Source organism: Physcomitrium patens, chromosome 2, assembly GCF_059467195.1.
Source record: "Physcomitrium patens ecotype Gransden chromosome 2, ASM5946719v1, whole genome shotgun sequence".
Lineage (NCBI taxonomy): Eukaryota > Viridiplantae > Streptophyta > Bryopsida > Funariales > Funariaceae > Physcomitrium > Physcomitrium patens.
The window spans coordinates 18,585,057-18,609,335 of NC_143411.1; the positions used below are offsets into that span (position 1 = coordinate 18,585,057).

General features: G+C 35.3%; 3 protein-coding genes and 1 long non-coding RNA gene across 6 annotated transcripts; 1 reads left to right on the forward strand and 3 right to left on the reverse strand.

Annotated features, from left to right (window-relative positions):
• Positions 1-1,550: 1,550 nt before the first annotated feature.
• On the forward strand, positions 1,551-5,046 carry LOC112293654 (peptide deformylase 1A, chloroplastic). Of its 3 annotated transcripts, XM_090248230.1 has the most exons (7): positions 1,551-1,704; positions 1,992-2,235; positions 2,503-3,159; positions 3,782-3,937; positions 4,121-4,210; positions 4,466-4,536; positions 4,764-5,046. In XM_090248230.1, the coding sequence occupies exons 3-7, from the start codon at positions 2,953-2,955 to the stop codon at positions 5,014-5,016; spliced, it is 777 nt and encodes a 258-aa protein (XP_090104356.1). In that variant the 5' UTR covers positions 1,551-1,704; positions 1,992-2,235; positions 2,503-2,952; the 3' UTR covers positions 5,017-5,046. The 3 variants fall into 3 exon arrangements, with proteins under 3 accessions (XP_090104356.1, XP_090104355.1, XP_024399106.1); XM_090248229.1 differs by having other exon boundaries at positions 1,583-1,704; positions 1,984-3,159; XM_024543338.3 differs by lacking the exon at positions 1,551-1,704 and having other exon boundaries at positions 1,983-2,235.
• On the reverse strand, positions 4,465-5,200 carry LOC149989773 (uncharacterized). The gene is made up of 2 exons (XR_016501783.1): positions 5,113-5,200; positions 4,465-4,990 (listed from the first exon to the last, which is right to left on the reverse strand). It is a non-coding gene; the product is annotated as an uncharacterized LOC149989773 (long non-coding RNA).
• Positions 5,201-5,267: 67 nt separating this feature from the next.
• Positions 5,268-7,482, reverse strand: LOC112293673 (uncharacterized). The gene is made up of 6 exons (XM_024543375.3): positions 7,312-7,482; positions 6,867-6,954; positions 6,688-6,752; positions 6,325-6,393; positions 6,031-6,080; positions 5,268-5,571 (listed from the first exon to the last, which is right to left on the reverse strand). Exons 1-6 carry the CDS (start codon positions 7,387-7,389, stop codon positions 5,421-5,423), a joined length of 501 nt encoding a protein of 166 aa, XP_024399143.1. The 5' UTR covers positions 7,390-7,482; the 3' UTR covers positions 5,268-5,420.
• Positions 7,483-8,566: 1,084 nt separating this feature from the next.
• LOC112277974 (putative pre-mRNA-splicing factor ATP-dependent RNA helicase DEAH5) lies at positions 8,567-13,293 on the reverse strand. Its single transcript, XM_024510910.3, has one exon. It carries the CDS (start codon positions 13,027-13,029, stop codon positions 9,346-9,348), a length of 3,684 nt encoding a protein of 1,227 aa, XP_024366678.1. The 5' UTR covers positions 13,030-13,293; the 3' UTR covers positions 8,567-9,345.
• Positions 13,294-24,279: the final 10,986 nt, after the last annotated feature.

The window sequence follows — 24,279 nt, forward strand, 5'->3', positions numbered from 1 at the left end:
TTTTTATAATTATTAAAAAAAATCATAAGGTGAAAGACTATTGCATCAAAATAATAGGATTTAGAATAAGAAACATATAATTAAACATGAAAATACTAGAAAATAAAGACATTTAGTTGCAATAGAGACCTTGCAGTTGGACAATTTTAGGCCATCAAATACAAGTCTCATACTACTACCAAATCCTATCCCCTATTTTAAATTTTTTATAGTTATAACAATTTCAAGTCACAAATTTTTAGTTCAAGCACTTTTAGACATTTAAGCCTCAACAAGTTTTATAAATAAAGACTTTGCATTGCAACAAAAATTAACAATTTCAAAGAAGATCTAATCAGCTTTAGTAGAAGTTATTGATAGATGACTACTTCTATTTAGAGACATCATAAAAAGAAATCAAACTATTGAAAGTGGCTTTAGAAGATCAAGTATCTAACATTGTCTTTAACATTATTTAATATCCCTAAAATCTAGTAGTACTTGGCCTTCCTTGGTTTCAATTACATAATCTTGATATTGATTTGAAATCACAAAAGATTATTTTAAGATGTAGTTCCAATGACAACAAACCATCTTAATCTTTATTTGTGGAAGCTAAGGCATTTACACAAGCTATAGAAAATAGTCAAATTTATTAGTATATTTACTTAGATAAATAGAACTATGCAAAATTAAATAGAATTATATTAAATTATTAATATCTTGTTTGAAAGCTTCTTAAAAGCTTTATAGATTTTACACAAGTTCATAAATAATTAGTTGGTTGACAAATTGGCCATTAAGTTGGCCACATGTTGTACATTTAGCCACTTTGAGTATAAGTTGGTCATGTGGTGTACATATTGAAAACTTGTCCTATAAATTAGACATGTGTTTTGCAAGTTGGACATGTGTCATTTGACTTAGAGAACATTGCCATGTAATTCTTTAATATATATATATATATATATATATACATATGAAAGCAAGAATGAGGACTTCTTCACTTATTTGAATGCTTTTCTTGTGTTTTATCTTGTTTCAAGATTTTGTAGTTATTTTGCATTTGGCAAAAACCATTCTAATTTCAATTCTATATCTATTTTTTAATTGTCTACTTTCTCCCTTTTGGTAATATAAGATTGTATTTTCATTACTAAAATTAGTTATGATTTATATCATTGACAATAATTGCATGAAATCGATTTACTTGGTTGGTTGCACCTGATGTAATTGAACAACCAATTAAATTAACATAAAAATATTGAGTTAATAACTTGGTCACTGTAATCATCAATCATTGACTTAATCAAATACAATTAGACATTACAACAACGCTCTAGAGGAGAAACATATATATATATATATATATTAGATATTATACTGTCAAAAACGCAAGGACGTTGGACCAGCCCGCTGCGCAGCTCTGGGGGGCTTTTGGATGTAGGCTTGGTTTATGGGTTCATAAGACGGATGAACCCCGTAAACCCAGTCTTGATCTATATTCCGTAACTCCGTCTAGGTCCGTATTCTTGCAAGCGCACCACCGACAGAGGAATAAGACGAGTATTACACTCTGTCGGTGTCAGAATGCAATGCTCGGCGCTCTGCAGCTGGCGTCGGTGGCCGCCACGTCAGCCTTCCATTCTGCTCTCACCTAAGGCGACAGTGGCAAGTGATCACAAGGGTTCTAATCTCGGCCCCAGTTCCAGCCGAAAAAATCTGGTGTGTGAGCTACAATTTCCTTTGATTTGTTAAGACTCCAGGGCTCTTCAAACTGTGTCCACTCAGCGTCCAGATTGATTGCAGTTGTGATAAGAGTTTTCACTTTCAATCCGAAGCTGAAGTTAAGTTCAATGCTGGTGTTTTTTTGTTGTCGATGAGGAGAGAGAGTGTTGGTTTTTTTTACTGATAAGTTACGGTTCTGTTGTAATGAGCTGGTTAGTTTCACATAATCATGCCTGGCATCATCCCTGCACAACCTGAATTTTTTTCTGCGAAAAGTTTTCCAGGATCTGCCTTGCCGCGATAACTAGCTCTCAGTTGTGCAATTCAGACGAGATGCAATCCGTCGCGAAAGTATGCCTCAAGTTGCTGTTGAACAAATTGCACCAGAGTGTGGACGAATATTTGCTTGTGCAAGTAGACATTCTTGACTTCGACACAGGTAGTAAAGATCTCTCTACAACCTCCCAAGCCAACTGCCCCTTCCGGCACTCTGCCAGAACCCAAACTCTACCCGCAAACCAGGATAAGGTTCATATCCAATCTCCCACTTAAACTTCAGAGACCCAAAAGAAATGTACAGTTTTATGTGACCAGGATTCTTTTCCACAGTCAGATGGGGTGGACGCTCCAGTGCCAACAAGCGACGGATGTTTACTGTCTAAAAATGGACACGACGGAGGATTAGGCGCCTGACTGGAAGAAAAAAATAGAAATCGTGCTTAGGAGAAGATGGTGGTTGAATCTCTGTCAATTAGGAATGTGCAATACTGACATGTCGAGATGGTATGGTCGCAGGCAGAGGGAAGAAGACTGACGTAGTTGTGGGGTGGTCTACTTGGAATCAGCATCAGCATCACAGTGAGCCGGTAGTGGAATCAGATCACCCGAGGTGGTGATCTGTGTGGCTATGGAGCTGGTTAGGGGGATCTACTGTTGCAGGGTTGCAACAAGCGTACCCTTTACCTGCGCATCACAGGTAAGAAGAGCCGCTGCAACCACCTTGCGATGTGACTCTGTGGGGAGGTTTGAGATGGGTGTGCCAGGGACATCACGGTGTGTGTCAGGGGCGGACACGGTCATGATTACAGACCCTTTCTTACAGACCCTTTCAGAGGGAGATCGCGTACAAGGAATAGTCCGCGACCGGGCAATCATTGGGTGCGGGTATCGGCATCGAGCGAGAGGCTCGTGTGCCGGGATGTTCTTGCGCATTTTGACCGTGGTGCGAGGGGAAGAAGGGGTGGCATGGGTGAGAAGAGAGGATTTGTGACGCACAGGAGGAGTGGGTTGCTGCGGAGGGACGAGATGGATTTCGCGATGTCGCATTTGATGGACCCGGCGCCGTTCCGTGGTGTCTGTCATGCGCCGTCGCGGGTGCGGGACGCCAGGGATTCGACAGTGCCCATGGCGTTCTTCGGTTTTGGGAAGAAACAACTTCCGGACGTTGTGCAAGTGGGTTCGCACGCACACCCAACCATTTCATTCTTTTTTGTGTTTCAAATTTGAGGGCCTTCGACTGTTGTTGAACCTAGAACTACAATTTTGAGCTGCAATACTGAATTGTGAGAACACCATGAATGCTTAACAGCGTGGCACCGTCACAATGCCTTTGGTATCGACTCATTATCCTAACGTGCTCGTAAAAATTCACCAATTCGTTGCAGTCAACTTCGTACTTCGAGGATGGCAAAACCAAGTGTAGATGGTGATTGATCTGCGCATGTGCGGACCGCGTTATGTAATTGAGATCCATAATCGACGAGATTAATACTTGATCATCGCGAACGAACTGAGAATGATGTATTTTCACTGTCCCTCTGGCAGCGGATCGTTGAGCCTGATTCACTTCCCTCTATAAAAATTGATCGTCCTTACAAGTAGGGTTTGGTGGACCTTCGGCAATGCCTAACATATCTGGTTATTACGACTGAAAGTATTCATGTGAGAAGTAGCGAATGCTCACACTCAGTTGCTGTCACGCATAGTCTTGTAGGGATGCACAATTTCAGGTTGCTTTGAGAAAGATAAACCAATCTTGACTGACACGAGTGATCGAACCCTATCTACGGTGCAGGCAGGAGACCCCGTGCTGCACAAGCCTGCAGAAGAAGTGAAGAGAGAAAACATCGGGAGCTCACTCATTGAGAAGACCATCAATGACATGGTGGACGTCATGCGTGCCGGCCCTGGTGTAGGCTTGGCTGCTCCTCAGATTGGGGTCCCTCTTCAGGTACGCAGCTTCACCAGCTGTTCCGCCGAAAATCCACAACATGTTAACCCGCGTCGACAAACCCAATTCGTAACTTGCAGTTTTTGCTGTCACAACTTGCTCGACGTGAATTTCATGCAACTGCCTCTTGTCGCACCCACCCTTGATATCTGTTGGTGGGTGTGCGGGGGTACTTATGGGTAGATTATCGTGCTGGAGGATACGAAAGAACTTATGAGTTACACATCCCCTGAAGAATGCGAAGCCCAACAGAGATCACCTTTCGATCTTTTGGTAAATCCTGATTGATTCACCTTGTTGCCGCTTCTCGTGTCTTTTAAGGTGGCTCTAGGCGTTACGAAGCATTAGCGCAGCGAGTTAGTGTTTCAGGCTGGAAATAACTCATTGGACCAGGATGATGTAGCTATGTCAGTAATGTGAATGAATGAGCGCTACTTTCCAGTAAGGCATATACGGAAACGGCAACTTGAAGTGATGTTTTAGGTGACTTATATTTTACTGGCTAAGTTTTACCTCGGCGATGGGCAGGTTATCATTAACCCAAAGATAGAAAAGAAGGAAGGCCGCGGCACAGCATACTTCTTCGAAGGTTGTCTCAGGTTCGGCGTTATCCTTGTGACTAAATTCTTTTCATTCTTGATGCAACGGAGAAACAGATCGATTTTTTCTTTAAACGTATCCTTTTAAATAAGGTCTAATTCTTTTCAAATCATGTTCTGCGAAGTAGTTCGGCTTAAATAAGTGGTTCACACATCATTTCGGTGATATGCCTATGGCTGAAGACAACTTCCTTACCATGATTTTTCTTGGCGTTTCAATGGGACAGCGTTGAGGGATATCGGGCCCTTGTGGAAAGGCACTCGGAAGTCGAAGTTACTGGCCTTGGAAGAGATGGGAGACCTTTGCACTTAACGGCTAAAGGATGGAAGGCACGTATATTACAGCACGAGTATGACCACTTGCAGGGCACTCTGTATGTAGACAAAATGGTGAAGCGGACATTCCGAACCACGGAAAATCTGAGGCTTCCTTTACCATCTGGTTGTCCTCGACCTGGTGTTTGCCCCAATTGTACATAAAACTGTAATTTAGAAATTTTCTCCAGAACATATTTTTGAGTTTTATAATGTCCTGCATATCAAATATCGGGCTACGTCGTTATGTGGAATTTATACCTGGAGACCGATCTCGTGCGTCATTTCACTGCTTGCTGACGTTGCAAATGATGCGAGATGCCACTCAAACTTGGTCACGGACTATTTCTGAAATTTAAGACACAACCTGTTGGCTTAAAATGCTTCAGGAAAGTAGCAAGCGGTGCACCCCACGATTCTTTGTATACGAAATTTACATTCTGTGGTTATTCTCCAACACTGATACAATATACAGTTTTGCATATACATGCTCCGGACCGTATACATAAAAAGCGCTTTCGCATACCAATGTAGACAATTGAAAAAACTGCATTGCAAGGCGATTCGTATCACTCTTCTTCCATAGCAGAAGCATGATCGGGAGCTCCATTGGCTTCGCCATTAGTAGGTTCCTCTGCAATTGGTGCTGCTCGAGTAATGCACTCAATCAACGAAACATCACCTTTGCTTACCGCTTCATCTACTGGGGTTCTATCATACCTGCATACACACCATTCTACCGTAAGAGGAAAAACATATAGCGTACACACACTCAGGAAATTCTAGCAAATGACAAAACCCGGGTCCAAGTAACGGAAAACTTCCCTTCTGTTGATTAAACATCCGAAAGACAACCCTTCATGTTTTACTTAAATGGCAGACAACCAAAAAATAAATTAAAAAATAGAGCTAAACAGGACCACTTTGAATTCTGTATCATTATGTCCTTTCCTTGCACGCCTGACAGTCATCTTTGATTGGTTTGCGAAATAATTACAGGTTCTGGAAATTCTAGTGCATGGTAAACCCTGAACAGTGCACGTATAATTCACTACGCTGATGATTGGTTAGTGGTGTTGGGGAATTAGTGGTGTTCAAAATCTGGCCTACATACTATAACCTAATCCAAAACCATAAAAAGGCCGCACTATGAGCATAGTAAAGTATTAGAGATCGTACCTATTGATTGCAGAAACATTGGCCCCTGCGGAAATAAGGAACTCTACAACCTGCAAAAAGCATTTCAGCATTAAAAAACAAGTATGTCACGCAGCATGGACAAAACATTTCCAGACTTAAGAACTCAAAACCCTCTCGCGCAATGCACTAGTAACATCAAAATTAGGGCATATTTTATAACTCCACGAACTAAAACCTAAAGCAATGGATTTCAATTGCGAAACACGTATTTCCAGGAATATGTTAGAACAAATAAGAACCTTAAAAACTACTTGCAAGCCTAACTGCGCTTACAGGTTTGTGTGCATTGAGAACTGCATAATGCAGAGGAGAGTTTTGCTCCAAGTTGCACATATTTACATTCTGCAAAATATAAAAATAAAAGACCATCCGATCAAAGGCATAAAAAAAACAATTTAGCTGCCAGTCCGCCCATAAAGCTGCATCTGGCTAAACCTAATTACAAGCCATAGTATAAGGATCGAGAAACTCCTCAATGCTGACTGAATTTTTATTTCAAATATGCACCAAGAAATAATAAAAAAACTCCAAGTTCGTCACCTACTTTGACTTAAACCTAAGAAAAGACAAACACATTTCTTTCAGAACCATGTCTCTTAAAAGTTTCTTCACTTCTGATAAAGGAGATGTACTTACGGCCCCATGCTCAATCAAGCATTTCACGACGTCAAGGTGGCCATTGGCTGAGGCCATATGTAGAGCTGCTCCCAACCCCAAAAGGCAACACCTCTTGAGCGGTCAGTCACAAAGGAAGGACTAAATTAACATGATATCACAGCAACTTCCTACTTTTGCGAGGAACTGTTTTCGCATACCAGTCCGGCCCTGAACATCTTGGGAACTTACAGAGGTCCCCTGTGCGAGCAACCTCTGCACGTCTTCCAAATCTCCATATCTAGCGGCCTGCACTACATCGAAAGAACATCATGGTTAGTGAAACACCCCGAAATGCATATTCCCCTCATGAAAACCCTGCATTACTCTGATGCTTCGAGCGTTGCTTACCTCACACGTTCCCACTGAAATTAAACCATAATTGAGAATTACGTTCCTAATGGAATCTGGGCGCACCATAAACACACTTCCAATCCCGCATAACCAGCACCATTCTGAAACTGAAACTAAACTCTAAGCCCTAATTCGGATTCTACGCTCATCACAAACGGATCAGCGAATGTACATAAAGAATCAAGATAAAGTTGTAGCAAATACAAACCAACGCATCTAACTTTGAGCGTGGAATTCTAGCGAGAGTCTTGCCTGAAGAAAATCACGGACTGGGGGTGGTGTTTGAGGTTGATCCGGTGCGGGGTCCTCGGGATGTACTGGAACTGCCATCTCGGATTTCTAGTTCCTCCAAATGAAGCACCAGCAGCTAACCCAACTGCTCTTTGAAAGTTGAGAGACGGTGCCCGAGCAAGAGAGCAAGCTTCAGTCGAAGCGGCAATTGAGAGTACCGACGGCACTTAGTGCAAACCCCAACCAGGCGCGATGAAGAAGTCGGTGTATCAACCAGTTATCAATCCTGGGTGTGGGCCTGGACATTAACGGCTATCAACCAGGATCTATGCCTTACGTGTTCACCTCAATTGAAGTGGAAAATTGAGGTGTGTTTGAAATCATCTTTGCAAAAGGAGCTTGGGTTAATTATAAATTGGTGAAGCTTTAAAGGTATTTTGTAATTTTCTTATTTAAAAAGAATAAATCTAATTTAGTACACTGCAGTATATGATAGCATTTTATTTGAAATCAGGTTTTTGTTAACACAGTATTAAAGTTAAATAAAAATGAAATGAAATTACAGAAATTAATCAGATTAGGTTGACTGTGTGAAAATTAATTTAGAGTAATTGGAAGGGATATGAATTTTTATTAGTGTCAGTAGATAGATGTTGTTTTGGATAGTTTCAAAATGATTTATTATGTGTTTAATTCACGTATGAAGAGGAAAACAATGGAGACTTATTTAACACTGTATATTATTTATTTTTTTATCATGTTAAAATTTAATAAATTAAAAATATGTAAATTAGTGACATGCAACCATGTGATCAATGACAATTAACAGAAGCCACAGTTACATAGCAAAATGAAGTATACTATGAAATTCCTAGGTTATGAATTTCATTTAACAGGAGGCCTAATTGTAACATGAGGTCCAAAAAATGTTAATTTACAATTTGGCTCCAATTTTTGTCCTATGGGTATAAAAACACTTCAAATTTAAATGAAAAGAACTGAAATGGATAAACCAATTCAAATGGCATACTAATAGATAAGCGGTTTTTTATTTATAAAAGCACCAAATGCAGATTGTTAACACAAGAATATCAAAATGATTTACTAGCGTTGCCATTGTACACGGGTGTAACTGGCCAACTGCAAACGTATGCTAGGGATAACTATTAGTGGTCTACATGAATTGAATATTAAGGTGTTCCATGGTCTGCTTAGACCTGTAAGAAGAAAAATTGAACAGATATGCAGGTCGGAGTTACTAGGCACCCCAGTCAAGCACGTTAAAACAAGGCGGAACTGAGTCCAGACCTTCAATAGAAATGCGTAGAAAGATACAGAAAAGGTTTACTGAGCTACACGTTAACAAAATTGTCGAATACTGAAAGAACATAGACGTCAGTTCCACTCAATGAGCCGCTGGATGTCTAGCACTGCAATTTGATGGCACTACAAAGATTAGACCCTACGTGATATCTCCAGCGTCAGAAGTTGAGAGGTGTTTGATCCATGTCCAAATGAGATCTATGTGGTTTTTTTTATAGACCCAGTTCCCACTGGGAAAGTGAGACTATCTAACATTTCCAGCCTTCAAATCTAGAATCGGCATACCTCTATTGAAACTATTTGTACCAAACCAGATACTGAAGAAGTTCCTAATCTAGCCTTAAGTAGACTACTACCATGTTGAGCTCTGACCTAGAATACATGTTTGTGTGAAGGCTTCTCTTGACTGACTCGTGAGATCGGAATCTTAGTCAAATTAGACGAACAAGCTGATACCTGCTGCAGTTGTTTACTCAACATTAATGACCATGCTATATGCAGTGAGGCGCTAAGTCAAAAAAAAAATGAATTAAAAGTACTCGGCGTTGATGTGAGGTCCTGGTAGTCAAGCCTCGGTAGAGCAAAATCAGCACATCGATGAAACAGCACTTGCTGGTGGAGAGTTTGCTTCATGCCAGTCTTTCCTCGGCCTCTCTTAAAAATCATAACATCCCCTCCATCAAAGTGCAGAGGAACTCAACTTGCCTGAAATTTACTTCCAAGGTTAGGCACTTAAGCCCGTCTTTTACTAAGTCGCCATGAATTTGGCTCATGGTACCGATCATAAAGAGGTTCAATTCGCTCCTGTCGCTTCCTCTTGCTCATTTTTGTGGGATCAGCAACTTTAAAGAAACGAGGAGCCAGTTCAACCAACCATTTAGGGTCCATTAGAGTCACTTCTCGCATGTATTCCTTCGTGGTCATGACCAACTCATGATAGATAACCCAATCAGGCTGCCTCTGAAATAAAGCACTACTTGGATGAATATAAACTGGTTGATTCTCCACCAGAGTTCGATAACCCTCCTGGGGGTCCTTCCGTGCTGCATGGAAGAAAAAACCTGCTGCTATTGCCTTTCTTATCCTTGTGAAGTTCTTGCCCGCGCTCACCACATCCAACTTGTACCTATCCATAATTGTAAGAAGCTGCTTTCGCACATCTTGAGCCCTCCTCAATGACCGAGATTGCACAAAATTCTCAAAGCACCAAGGACCTGAAAAATTCTTCGCTTTCCAAGCTTCATACACTGCCAGAAGAGTCAAATGATCGCCCTCCACTTGGAAAAACTTTGCCCTTTTCTGATCAGCCTGTGCTTGTTTTTCTCGTGGTCGGTAGAAGATATTCTGAGCTTGCAACATAGAAATAACAGTTAAGATTTCGTCACTACAACCCAAGTCCACACTAGCTAGAAGCATCTTAGAAAGAGGTGGCTCCAACGGAAACTCTGCCATCTTTCTTCCTAACTTAGTCAATAGACCCTCCTCATCTAGGGCTCCAAGGCTGTAAAGCTGTTCCATAGCAGAAATAAGTGCTTGAGGTGGAGGGGGATCCATAAAATCAAACGATAAAAGATCATTTATCCCCATTGCCTTCATTGTCAATGTTGTCAAACCCAAATTGACCCTTTGTATCTCTGGTACTGTTGTTGGCAACATCTCATTCCTATACGCGCTTTCTGTGTACAATCGATAGCACTTGCCAGGTCCAGTTCTCCCTGCCCGTCCTGCTCGTTGCCTTGCGGAAGCTTGCGATATAGGAGTGATCACCAAAGAGTCCAATCCCAGCTTCGGATTGTAAACGTTTTGCTTTGCAAATCCAGGATCCACGACGTAGTATATTCCATCGATTGTGAGAGAGGCCTCAGCAATATTTGTTGCCACAACAACCTTTCTTGTACCAGGTGGTGGGGCTTCAAAAATTCTTGTCTGCATTTCACTGGGCAGAGCACTATAAACTGGGAGGATAATAAGCTCTGGGACATTGGGCCCAAGACCCTTCATCCGCTCATACAGGATTTGACACGCAGTATCAATCTCTTCTTGCCCAGTCAAAAAAAGAAGAACATCACCTTCAGGTTCTGTGAGATGAATCTGCATGACAGTAATCAGTGCAGCATCCAAATAATCAGTCTCCGGCTGCTTCGTGTACAGTATTTCCACAGGATACGTTCTTCCGGGAATGGTGAAGATAGGGCAATCAAAAAAGTATCTCGAAAACTTCTCCGCATCCAATGTTGCCGAAGTAACTATTAGTCGCAAATCAGGTCTGCGTTTCACAAGCCCTTTCAAAAGCCCAAACAAGACGTCTGTATGAATGGTACGTTCGTGAGCTTCATCAAGCATGATTACAGAATATGAAGCACACATGTCGTCAATTAAAATCTCCCTTAACAGCATCCCATCTGTCATATATTTGATCACCGTCTCAGGTCCTGTACAATCCTCAAAACGGATTGCATAGCCTACTTCCTCCCCAAGTCTGCATCCAAACTCTTCCGCTACTCTCTTAGCTACAGACATGGCAGCGACTCGCCGGGGTTGAGTGCAGCCTATCTTTCCACGAGTAGTGTAACCAGCTTCTGCAAGATATTGAGTCATCTGTGTCGTTTTCCCAGAACCTGTCTCTCCAATCACAACTAAAACTTGGTTATCGTTCACAGCCTTGATAAGTTCATTCTTCAGTTTGTAGATGGGTAGACTCTGTCTTTGCTCCTGGATCGAGAGCTTTGACCGCTGCCCAAAAGTGGGAGCTTTTCCAAATGCATCTTTCTTCCATTCTGGCATATCGTATGCTGATAGACCTACTCCCCGAAGCTCTTGGGCTAGATGTCTCTCACCAGTCTCTGGCATGGGATCTTCCCACGGTCTGTTTAAATCCTTGGGAATGGAATCGAGCATTGTCCGTTGTTGCTGCTCTCTTAACTCTCTCCGCTCTTTAGCAAGCGCGGACTGTGTCATAGCAGCCCTTTGTAATGAGCCATCAGGATTCTTCACAATCTTCACTGGAGACACGTCAACTGAATAACGAGTTTGACCTCGAAGAAAAGCCGGTTCATCTTCGTTGAGCTCAATCTCAAGCTCTTCTTCAGCACCTTCATCATGATAGAGCATACCTCCCCCGTCATCATCATACATCGGGTAGTCCTTGACACCTAGAACACCTGACGCAATTAGTTGCTTGGCCTCCCATCGCTCAGGAGAGCTCATCCTCTTCATAGGTCTACGATGTGAATTGTTATCATCTTCGTCAACAATAGTAATACCCGAAAGTCCCTTCCGCATCTCTGGAGCCAAGCTCGAGCTAGATGGATTCGCATGCAAGTTTTCTTCTTCAGCTGTCGTACGCTTCATGGGGAGTAGATCTTCTCCTGTTTTCTGATCCACATCTCGCATACTAAGACTTATCTTCTTGTCACTTATAGAGAGAACTTTCACCCAAACTTCCTGGTCCCGTTCGACGGCATCCTTAGCATTCACAACCCGCCGGGACGCAATATTGTACACATGCACTAGTCCCTCTTTCCGATCCTTAACCCCTAACAATTGCACAAAACAACCATAGTCCATAATCCGAGACACTCTCCCTTTATATATTCCATACAGCTCCGGCTCGTCCACCATAGGAGTCCTACTTGGGACATAACTCCGCGAACCAGGACAATCTCTATCTCCATCCTCGAAATCGTCACCCCTGCCCCTACCTCTGCCTCTCTCGCTTTCGCCAGCAGATCTGTCATAACCTCCTTTACCGCCTCGGTCCTTGTCTCTGGCTCGCTCACCTCCATTCTTTCGATCATCATGCCTGTCATATCCTCTCCCCTTCGTATCCAACCGCCGACCACCGTCATCCCTCTCCTCACGACCATCCCTCCTCCCGCCATCGCTCTCTCTGTCCCGCCTTCCGCCCCTCTCCCCACTACCATCTCTGTCCCTGTACCTCTGAAACTCCTTTTCTCTGGAAAAACCATCACTCTCACCACCTCGTCCGCCATCCCTTCCCCTGCCCCGTTCATCTCTCCTACCCTCCAAAACCCTAACTCCGACTCCATCCGCCTCGAGCTCGTCCTCCAATTCCCGCACCCGCTGCTTACTGTCCGGCACTGCCAATCCCGGGAACGCAGCCCGCTTCAAGTCACTATCCCCACCTAGACCTTTGCCCAGCTTCTCCCGCTCCGCCTTACTCACAGGCGGCAGGATGGCGTGAATAATCGTCAACAATGTCTTGACAAAATATTCCGGCATTTCGGCGCCATTGGACTTGAGAGACTTCCCAAACTGCTCCACTGTTTCGCATTTCTGCGCCAAGTCAATTATAAACTCCGCCAACGTCTTATCAGAACACCCTATGTGCGCTTCCAACTCCGTGCACACCTTCGACACCAGCGAAAGATACTCTAACTTCTTCAACCCGTCCATCACCGCACCTATGCCCTGAGAATTTACCTCCAATCCTTTCCCGACCTTCGATTCTTCAAACCCTAACTTCCTCCCCTCTCAAAACCCACTCCCAAGAATTTCAGTTATCACCATTCCATATCTCCACCCTCTGTTTTAATCACGGCAAATTTGACGCGAACACAAAACCGACGTTCTGGATGAGAATGTAGCGCTTAATGTGAGGCTCACGGCCAGTGTCCGCAGCGAGGCGAGTCAGTTAATCCACAGCGCAGTCCGCCATTGCCAAGCAATGCGTTCGTCAAGCAGCTCCAAGCCACGGTGTTCGACCTTATGGAAGCCTCTGACGGGACTTCCACTGTGCTACGCCCAGTCCATTAGCCACGTCAGCCCTAACAATATCGTGTACGAATATTAGCGTGGGTAACGTCATTGAAGACATCAAATCGTTATAACGTCTCTTCCCCTTGAATGTTATAAATAAATAATGTTATAAATTAGTAAAAAATTAAGATTAGTAATAAAGTAAGATAACATAATTAGAGTATTATTTAAAAGTAATTAAAACATTAATTTAAAAGGGTAATTATATTTAAATTATTAATTTTAAAGGGTAATTATAATTATAAAAACATTAATTTACATAATTTTATACTTAATTTTATACTTAATTTAAAGCATTAATTTAAAACATTAATTTATAATTACCCTTTTAAATTAATATAATTACCCTTTTAAATTAATGTAATTAAAACAATTAAGTATAAAATTTCAACATTATTTATAACATAATTAGAGTATTATTTAAAAGTAGATGCCTCTGCCAATACACATAGATTCAAGTAATGGTTAATTTTTGTAAGTATAAATATTATTTAATTTTTTTTTATAAAATAGAAAATACAAGATATTAAAACAAAAAATATAATTATTTGTGTTTTGAAGTGACTAATTTCTACTAGCATCATATATATCCAAAGATCCATGAAAAATAAATAATATTTTTACAAAGTTTTTAAAATGGTTACCATTATTTTTTATTGGTTTTTAGAAAGAGTGATTTTTAAATGTATAAAAATAAAGTTAAATTTTAATATTAATATCTTGACCTAATTTAATACTAACCACTAAGAAAATTTGGCTAATAAATTCTAATAAAATTCAACTGATAAAAAAAAAAAGATTAAATAATGTGATTTTTTGCTTATATGGTAGGAGCAAGTAGAGCTACCAAGTACTTCTACAGAAGAATTTTCTAACATTGGAAGAACAAAAAAATGATTCTTGATAAAATTGGGCCATCTTTACATCTTTTGCAAAATTATGGAGTATAGAGATAATATAGCTATGATATTAATAACATGAAAAATAATATTGCATAAATTTTCACGTTATACATAATATGTATTAGAGTTTTTAGATTCTAGCTTAAGATTAGAAAGAAACATATCTTTAAGACAATTAGTTTTTATTTTGTAACTTTTTAGATAAGTAAAAATTACCATTCAAACCTTAGAACTAAAAATAAATGTAATAATGTAGAAGTTTCTTAGAATTGATTTATTACAATATATATATATATATATATATATATATATATATACTATCTCTTAATTTCTAAATTAAGTAAGCTATGTCAAATAATTTATACAAATAATTAATATAGAGCTATTTTAACATTGAATTTTGAGTTGATCCAATTCATTTGAAAAATTAAGAAAGATGTATTAAAATTCTAACATCCAAAAACTAAATATGTTTGTTATACATTAATTTATTAATAATTGTTAATACAACAATCAATTGCAATTACTATCATCTTTTTAATTGATTAATTAATAAATTGGTTAATTAATAGATGGTTGAAGAAAAACAAATCCAAATAAAATCATTTATTTTTTTGATTAATATATTTTCAAATTTCTTTCTAAAATAGAAAAAATTATAAATATATATATGTATATATCTTTTAATAAAAATAAATTATTTATATAATTAACCATTATAAATATAAAATTTAATAATACTATATTTATCTTAAAAGTACCTTTATTATTCTAATAAAATAATTTTACATCCAATGCATGTAATTTAAATTAAAAAATATGCCTAAAATTCATAGATGTTATTTATATTGATATATTTTTAAATATCTTTACAAATTCGTTCTCTTAATCAAATTAATTCATAATAACATATACTTTTATATATATATATATATATATATATATATATATATATTACTTTTTTATATAGAACAAAGTATGTTATCTTTGTAAGTCAATCCACAACATAGATAGCATCAAATGTAGCTGATTTCATCAAATTAGTGATGAAGTCCATTGATATTGAAAACCATAGTTACTTTGGAATTAACAATGGCTATAGAAATTTATAAGGATAGTGTTGGAAATTCTTAGATCTTGAACAGATTCCAACATTATCCTTATGAACTTCTACATAAGACGACAAAGTCCTTCATGACCTTCTACATTTGAGTCTACTAGAAATCTTAAGAAATAAGTTCCAATGTTTTCTTAAATCCAAAATATTATGTAGCTGAAAAACCATGATGAGATTGAAGAACATAAAGTTGCATCGGTCCTTTTAGAATATATAAATGATCTTCAAAATGCAAAAGTTCTTCCACAAAATTAAATTTTTTATTATTTTGGTATTGCTTGATATTACAAACTTATGGATCCTTAGCTAAAGTTGCACGGATTTATTCAAGAAAACTTAAATCAACATATATAGCTATAGAAGTAGCACAAAGACAAAATTGTTGTGGTTTCAAGAAAATTATATATTACTGATTAAATGTTGCTTCTTTAGTCTTTGAAGTATGATATGATCTCCTCAATAAAGCATTTGATAGTCCTTGTTGCTTTCTTACTTGATATGCAATCACAATATTAAAAAAAAAAATGACATATTCTAACGAGCTTGGTAGTGATTCAAAATCCTAATTAATTTGAAATACTCCAAATTTTTGTGATTTTTATACACAGTTACAAGATATATAGTACTTTCTAGTAAGTGATGTCATTCTTAGAAAGAGTCTATAATCACAAAAAACTCTTTATCATAGATCTCATAATTGATTTTTATAGTTGAAAACTTTCTAGAATAGAATGAAACTAGATAGAACTTTCTATCCTTTCCTATATGTCTTAGTTCACCTCTTGATGCAAAGTTGAAAGCATCAGTTTTCAAATATAAAAACTTTCATAAAATTCGGATGCATTAAAATTGGAATTGTAATAAAAGCTGCCTTCAAATCTTGAAAAGCTCTTTATATTTGAGGTTCTTATTTCAATTTTTTTTTGGATTTCAATCAAATGAAAAGAATAGCAATTTGGAAGTAATTCTTGATAAATATCCAATTGAAATTAACAAATCTAAAGAAGCATTGTACACCTTGTTTTGTCTTTAATATTTTGTACTATACATTATAACTTGAAGTTTCTTCAAGTCATCAACAAGCCTTCAATAGATATAATATATCCAAAAAATTCTACTTTAGATTGATAAAATATCTATTTTTCTAATTTGGCATATAATTCTATATCTTGTAATTTTTACAAGACTAATTTCACATATTTTTCATGTTCTTTAGAAATCTTGGAATAGATTAAGATATAATTAAGTTAGTAGATAACAAACTTATTTAAGAGTTCTTAAAAAAAAATCATTCATCTAATGTTAGAATATAATTAAAGTATTTTTCAATCTAAAAGGCATGATATTATACTCAAAATTTCCATATCTTGTCCAAAATATTATCTTCTATACATCTCTTTTTTTAATCCATATCAAATTGTACACCTATGGAAATCTATTTTAGTAAAGATCTTGCCTTGACTGAGTTGCTTTAAAAGCTCTAATATCAATGGTAATAGATAATAATTTTTTACTATTATTTTATTGAGGTTGCAATAATCAATACAAATTTGCAAGGATCCATCATTTTTCTTTACAAAAAGTATAGGTGCACATGTTGGAAATTTGGAATAGCTAATAAAATTCTTTGCAAGATTTTTGTCAATGTAATCTTTTAATGATTAAATCTCTTTTTGTAATAGATTGTAGATTGGACCAAATCATAGTTGAGTTTTTTTTTGAAGATTGATAGTGCAATCATATAATAGATGCTTCAGCAATATATTAGGTTTTTTTTTTTTTTTTTTTTTTTTTTTAAAGATACCTTAAAATTCCTTATATTGCTTTAAAATAGCTACCACCAAATCTTATTCTTCACAAGTTAAAGTTGTGTAATTAATAAATAATATATATTTTAAATTCTTTTCATAAAAATCTTTGTTTAAAATTAAAAAAAAAAAAAAAAAACTTTATAATCTATGACTACTTGATAGGTTTTGTTTGAAAGATTTTTATAGGAAATTCAACCTTATGAAACATCCAATCTATTGATGGATAATATCTTTATAATTATAAAAGTCCTAAAATGATAAGGTTAGATAGAGTTTTAATAATATTGAATACTATTTTGCTACTATGGCTCTCAAATGATGGTTTTAGTAGTATAGTCTCATGAATAGCATTATATGAAGATAAAGGTTGATCATCTATTACTTTTATATATAAAAGTTTTGACTTTTGTACTAAAGAAATTTTATGAAATTTGTTAGATTAGAAACTTAGTCAACAAGTTAACTATGTGACACAAATATTGATAGCTTTTGGAATAATCTAATTATATAGTGCATATATAAAAAACTTACCTTACAAGTTAAGATATATATCTTACAAAGTCAATACATGTTGGAAGTCATGTAGAACACTGCTACATAACTTCTAATTAGATAGTATATGTAGAGACAAGAGTGAAGCATTTTTCATTCTTATCAATGCCTTTTTAGTCTTTAGTCTTATTTTTTTGGCTAGTTCTCAAATTTGTGGCTTTCTTCACTTCAATACAACTATAAAATTTGTTCAAATCAATGCTTCTTTTCTTCTACTATAAGATGTTTAAATTGTACTACATCAATTTATATATCATCAATTTTAGAATAAAGAAGCAATATATTTGTTGAAGCAATAGAGTACAAATTTGCAATGCATTGCTTTAGCAAAGTTAACAATCATTAATCTTTACAACGTTGAAATAATCATTTATCACACTTCATAACTTTAAGATGGCTTCATTGAATGTTTGAAGATCAAATAATGATAATAATAGGTTTTTTTTTTTTTTTTTTTTTTTTTTTATCATTTCTTGGTTTATAATAGAATTAGATCATAAAAAATTATTCATTTCAATTGATGTTATAAGCCAACTATCTAAAATCAAATACATAAATTGATGCAAAGCATCATCCTTTGCATATTTATTGAATCTTAGTTGTAGCTCATTGGGTCTTGTAATTTTTTCCAAATGCCTTTGTAAATGCTTTAAAAAAACTTTAAAGTTGCTGAAGATTAGAAATCTCTTCTCAAATAAAAAAAAGAAATAAAGATAATAATTATTCTATAAGCAAGGTTCTAAATAAACCAACTTCCAACTCTTTTGTTAGATAGCACTTAAGTTGTAAAAAAATTACCACTTGAATTTAGTTATCAAATCTTTAAAACTTTGAGTGTACGCCATCAAATATTTTTGAAAGACTACTCTAAGGCTCCTTATATTGTTGAATGGGTGAATTGTTTATTGAGATATAAGAGTCATATGTCATAGATATACATAGATACTCTCATAAATATCTATATGATTAGGTAGAAGTAAGTAAAAGTACATAAAAGTAGATTAATTTCATAATACCTTCTAAAAAAGCTTTTTAGAAGCTTCATAGATGTTACTTTGACTTTACACATATTTGTAGTTAATTGATAGGTTAGAAACTTTGTCAATAAGTTAACCACGTGTTAATAGCTTGTAAAAAAAACTAATTATGTGACACACATATAGAAAACTTGCCTTGCAAGTTAAGATATGTGTCTTACAAAGTCAATACGTTTTGGAGGTCCTATAGGACATTGCCATGTAGCTCCTATTTAAGAGTATACATAGAGACAAGAGTGAAGCTTTCTTCACTCATGTCAACACTTTTGTGTCTTTAGTCTTGTTTCAAGACTTTTTAGTCTTCATGTTTTTAGCAATAGCTATTCTAGTTCAATATGATATCATCTTTGAGTGACTTTCTAGTTCTTTTCAATATCACAAGAGTGTATTGAGGACTTCTTTCTACGAGATTCATATCCTTGATAATTTTAATAAGAATAATAACTTACTATTTCTATCTTGTTTTAGAAGTGAGTGGATTACTTTGCTTTTATTGTTTTGTTTGAAGATTATAAACTATCTACTTTTAAATAAATAATCTTATTTTTTAATATTAATATTTTTCTTAAAAAGAATGGATTACTTTTTTTTATGGAAATTTTTATTTAATATCAGAGGTTACAAATTATCCTTTGATAATTTAATTTTTTGAATTTATTTTAGTTATCTATGAAAGAAAAGATTATAGATGCTATTTTAGTATAAGTGAAAATAGATTTTTAACTATTACAAATCTTTATGAGCTTATCAACACTTTAAGAGTAGAAATCTCACATATTTTCAATATGAATCATGGAGGTTTTATTCCTATACTTATAGAAAAAATTTAGAATTTGTAGCAAAGAATTGTACAATTGAAAGAAGCAAATAGATTGACCTCATAAACAAATCTAGAGAGTTTTGTTTCTACAAGTATGATGGAAACAAAGATTAGTATGCCTGAGAAGTTTGATGGAACAAGATCAAAATTTCAAGGATTTCTACAATAAGTCAAGCTCTATTTAAGATTGTAATCTTCTAATATCTTGATGGATTTACTCAAGTCAAATTCATAGATACTTTTTTATCATGAAGTGCTCTCTTTTGATTTATATCTTTAATGGAAAAGGATTCTCAACTCTTTTACAATTTGAATTCATTTCTAAAAGTATTTAGGGCCACAATTAGAGCAAGTGATCAAGAAAGAGTAGCAAAGATCAAGCTTTTATCTTTGAAATAAGGATCATATTCAGCCACCATATATGCCACTGAATTCCAAAATCTAGCTTGTAACATCGACTAGAATGATAAAGCTCTTATCAATTAATTTTGATATGGATTGAAGGATAATATCAAAGATTTGTTACTAACAATGTCAAAGATAGAATCTTTAAAATAATTTATTGTTTAAGACATTCCATGTAAAAATTGATTATTTGAAAGACATCAAGAAAAAAAACTTAGTTAGAGAAGAACAAATCAAATAATGATTGCAACTCTTAAGTTTTCAGAAACTTATTCATCAAGGCCAAAAACAATGCAAATTCATATGGTATATTTTAAATCCTTCACAGAGTAGAAAAAGACTTGATAGTGTCAAGAAGGCTTATGCTTATATTATAGAGAAGCTAAATATATTATTCAACATTGTCCAAAGAAACAAAACAACTACAAAATAAGAAGCATGGTTGCCAAAGAAGACAATGTGTCAAAAAACAAGTTTTTCTAGCTACGATAGGAACCGTGCAGTTAAAATCTTTTGTAAGTCCTAGTAAAGGTTTTATTCTCTTTTCAGATTTTTCACCTTGTTTTATAATAGAAGTTTATTTAGAATTAAAAAATTACAAAGTCTTAGCTTTGATAGATTCAAGAGCCTTAGCCTATTTTATAAACAAAGCTTTTGTCAAAAAATAAGAAATATTGTTAGTTATAAAAACCAAATTTGTACATGAAGAAATCATAGATAATCATTTATTATCTTTTGAAGATATTATTCATGAAATTATTCCTTTAGATGTAGCAATTAAAGATCATAATAGCATAGTAATATTTAACTTAATAAGATCTTTGTCTAATTCAGTTATTTTAGAATTATCTTAATTAAAAAAGAATAATCTTCAGATAGATTAGATTTTTTGTAATATTAATTTTTTTTGATAGTTTAATCCAAAATCTTGTTAGTAAAGTAAAAATATATAAGTTTAATATATCCAAATCCTTATTAATAGATGCAAGAACTTTTATGCATGCCTCAAAAAAAGAATTATCTTTTGTTTTATATGCCGCACCTATTTTTTATGGTCACAAGACATCAAAAATATTCCTAGCCAGTATCAAGATTTCGAAGATGTTTTTGAAAAGAAAAATGCATATATTTGTCTAAAGCATTGTCTTTATGATTATTCCATTGATTTCTACAAATGAACTCAACCACCATTTGGACCAATCTATAGTCTATCACAAAATGACTTCATAGCACTCAAAGAATACATTGATGAAAACTTGGATAAGAATTTTATACATCATTTTAAATCTCCAATTAAGGCTCTTATCTTATTTGTGAAGAAAAAAGATGGATCTTTGCAGATATGTGTAAACTATCAAAGACTCAACAAGATTACCATCAAGAATAGGTATCTTCTATCTTTGATTTCAAGACTTCTTAATTAATTGAATCAAGTAAAGATCTATACAAAAATAGATATTTGAAGAGCATATAATTTGGTATGCATTAAAAAAAGAGATGAATGGAAAACTAGGTATGGAAATTTTGAATATAATTTCATGCCTTTTGGACTTACAAATGTACCAACTACTTTTCAAGATCTAATGAATGATGTCTTTCATAAATTTCTTGATGATTTTATCATGTATTATTTGGACAATATCTTAATCTACTCTAAGAATATAGAAAAGCATGAAATTCATATTTGTCATGTGTTAAAAAAATTTAGAGATACAGGATTATATGCCAAGTTAGAAAAGTGTGTATTTTATACTACTCAAGTTGACTTCCTAGGATATATCATTTCCAACAAAGAGCTAATGATGGATCTGAAGAATGTCTAGACTATCATAGATTGGAAGATTTCAAGAACAATAAGAGATGTGTAATATTTTTTGAGCTTTGCGAATTACTATTAGATCTTCATCAAGAATTTTTCTCAAGTTGCAACTCCATTTATACCTTTAACTTATAAAGACAAATTTGAGTGGAGTAAAAAAATTCAAGCATCATTTGATGCTTCAAAAATAGAATTTAATTTTGTACCAATTTTATATCATGTTGATTTTTTCAATGTATTTTTTATGGAAATAAATGCATCAAATTTTGCATTGAATAGAGTATTATCACAAATAAAAGTATATGATAAATTCCATCTAATAGCTTTTCATTCCAAAAAAATTTTAATAGCTAAGATTAATTATGAAATCTATGACAAAGAGTTTTTTATAATCATGGATTCTTTTTAAAAATGGCATTATTATTTAGAAGGTGCATCAAGTCCAATCATAATATGTAAAGATGACAAGACGCTCAAGTATTTTATATCAAAATATATTTTAAATCATCGTCAAGCTTGTAGGAGCATGTCTTTATCAAGATTTGATTTCAAGATCACTTATCAACTCAAAAAATAAGAAGGTTTATTGGAACTCTTTTTTAGACATTCTTATCTTGCACCAAAAGAAGAAAATGTATCTTTTGATCATCAAAACATAATTTTCTTGGAGCCAAAATGTTTTTACCTTTGAGAAATAAAATCAACATTGATTGTTGATTGAAAGTTTATAAAGCAAATTATCAAGGACAAGAACTCGATGAAAAAGAAATTCAGACAAGTGAGCCTTCACTCAAAGAAAGGTAACAAAATATAAATAAACAAGTATGTATATTGAAAGAGAAACTGAAATGGCTATTACCAAAGACTAGAAAACATGAAGACTCTTGAAACTAGAGTGGCAACAAGAAAGGAGTTAACAAGAGTGAAGAAGGCTTCACTCTTGTCTCTATATATACTATCTAACTAGAGACTATATGGCAATGTTCTATAGGACCTCCAATATGTGTTGACTTTGTATGACACATGCCTTGACTTATAAGGGAAGTTTTTTTATGTGTGGGCCACATAGTTAGCTTAGTCTTCAAGCTAACAACATGTGTGGCACATGGTCAACTTGTTGACCATATTTTTAATTCCAAAAAGTCAATTAAAGACACCTATAAAGTCAAAATAGTATCTATGAAGCTTCTAGGAAGCTTTCATACCAAATACTGTAGAATTAACTTACTTTTATCTACTTTTACTTACTTTTATTTATTTATATATGTAATTATTGGCTTATATGAGTAGATCCATGACATTATCCTTCCTTCTAGGGACGAGTTCCACGAGGAGCGGTCATCATATGATGACAAAATCTATGATGCGACAAATTGTATTCACTACATACTCTGATCTTTGTTCTCTTCGAAGATGATTGATAGAGCCTTTCAACCATCGGTAGTGTCCCATATCAGGGCGGAAAGACCACCTAGTTATTTGATCATTGTTGAGGCCTTCATACCTTCCTTCAAATAGAATATTTGAAACACCATCAAGAGTTGTTCCTACTTCTAGTAAAATCACCAAACATAGGGAGTCCCTTCCTAAGTCGTGATACCAAATGCATTGTATCTCGCCATCTATTCGAGGAAGAATATGTCATTCTTGAAGATCTTCATCTCGATTGCATCGTCTTGAAGATTGTGACAATTGTAATGTCTCATCCGGCAAGTCAGTAAATGAAGGCTCTTGAGTCAAATCCGTTGGTTATTGGTTCTCCATCTCTTGAGCATCACAACTACAAAGAAGCTACAAACAAGGATTGAAAGTAGAAAATTATCATGTCTAAATGTTGTTTCTTTTATAAAGAAGGTTTTCATCTTGATTTTGATGGATGTCGTCGATGAAAAGCCTCTACCACCTTTGTTGCATTTACTAGATTCTTTACTAGCTCCCATGTACGTTCACTAATATCATATCCGTGCCAATGGACAAGATATTCTAATTTATTTTGGCGTCGCCTTGAATTTAAGACTTCTTCTACTTCAAACTCTTCATTATTGTCCACTTCTATAGGAGGAGGTGGAGCTTGTTGTCTTTTTAGTATGTCCACTATCTTATATAGTTCAAGAAGAGACACGTGGAATAATGGATGGATTTTTATTGACTCTAGTAGATATAAACAATATGCAACTGGATTGATTTGTGCAGAAATAAAAAATGGTCTAAGCCTTCGATAGTCCAACTTGTCACAAGGACGAGTGGTCTTGATATTGCGACAAAGTAGCTATATTTTATCACCCAAGTGGAATGGTGGTTGTTCCTTTTGATAGACATCTGCATTGACCTTTTGTTGTTCTTGAGTTTCTTTTAACTGCGCCTTCATCGTTGCATGTAGCTCTGACAAATGAATCGCCAAATCTTTTGCAACAAGATTATCAA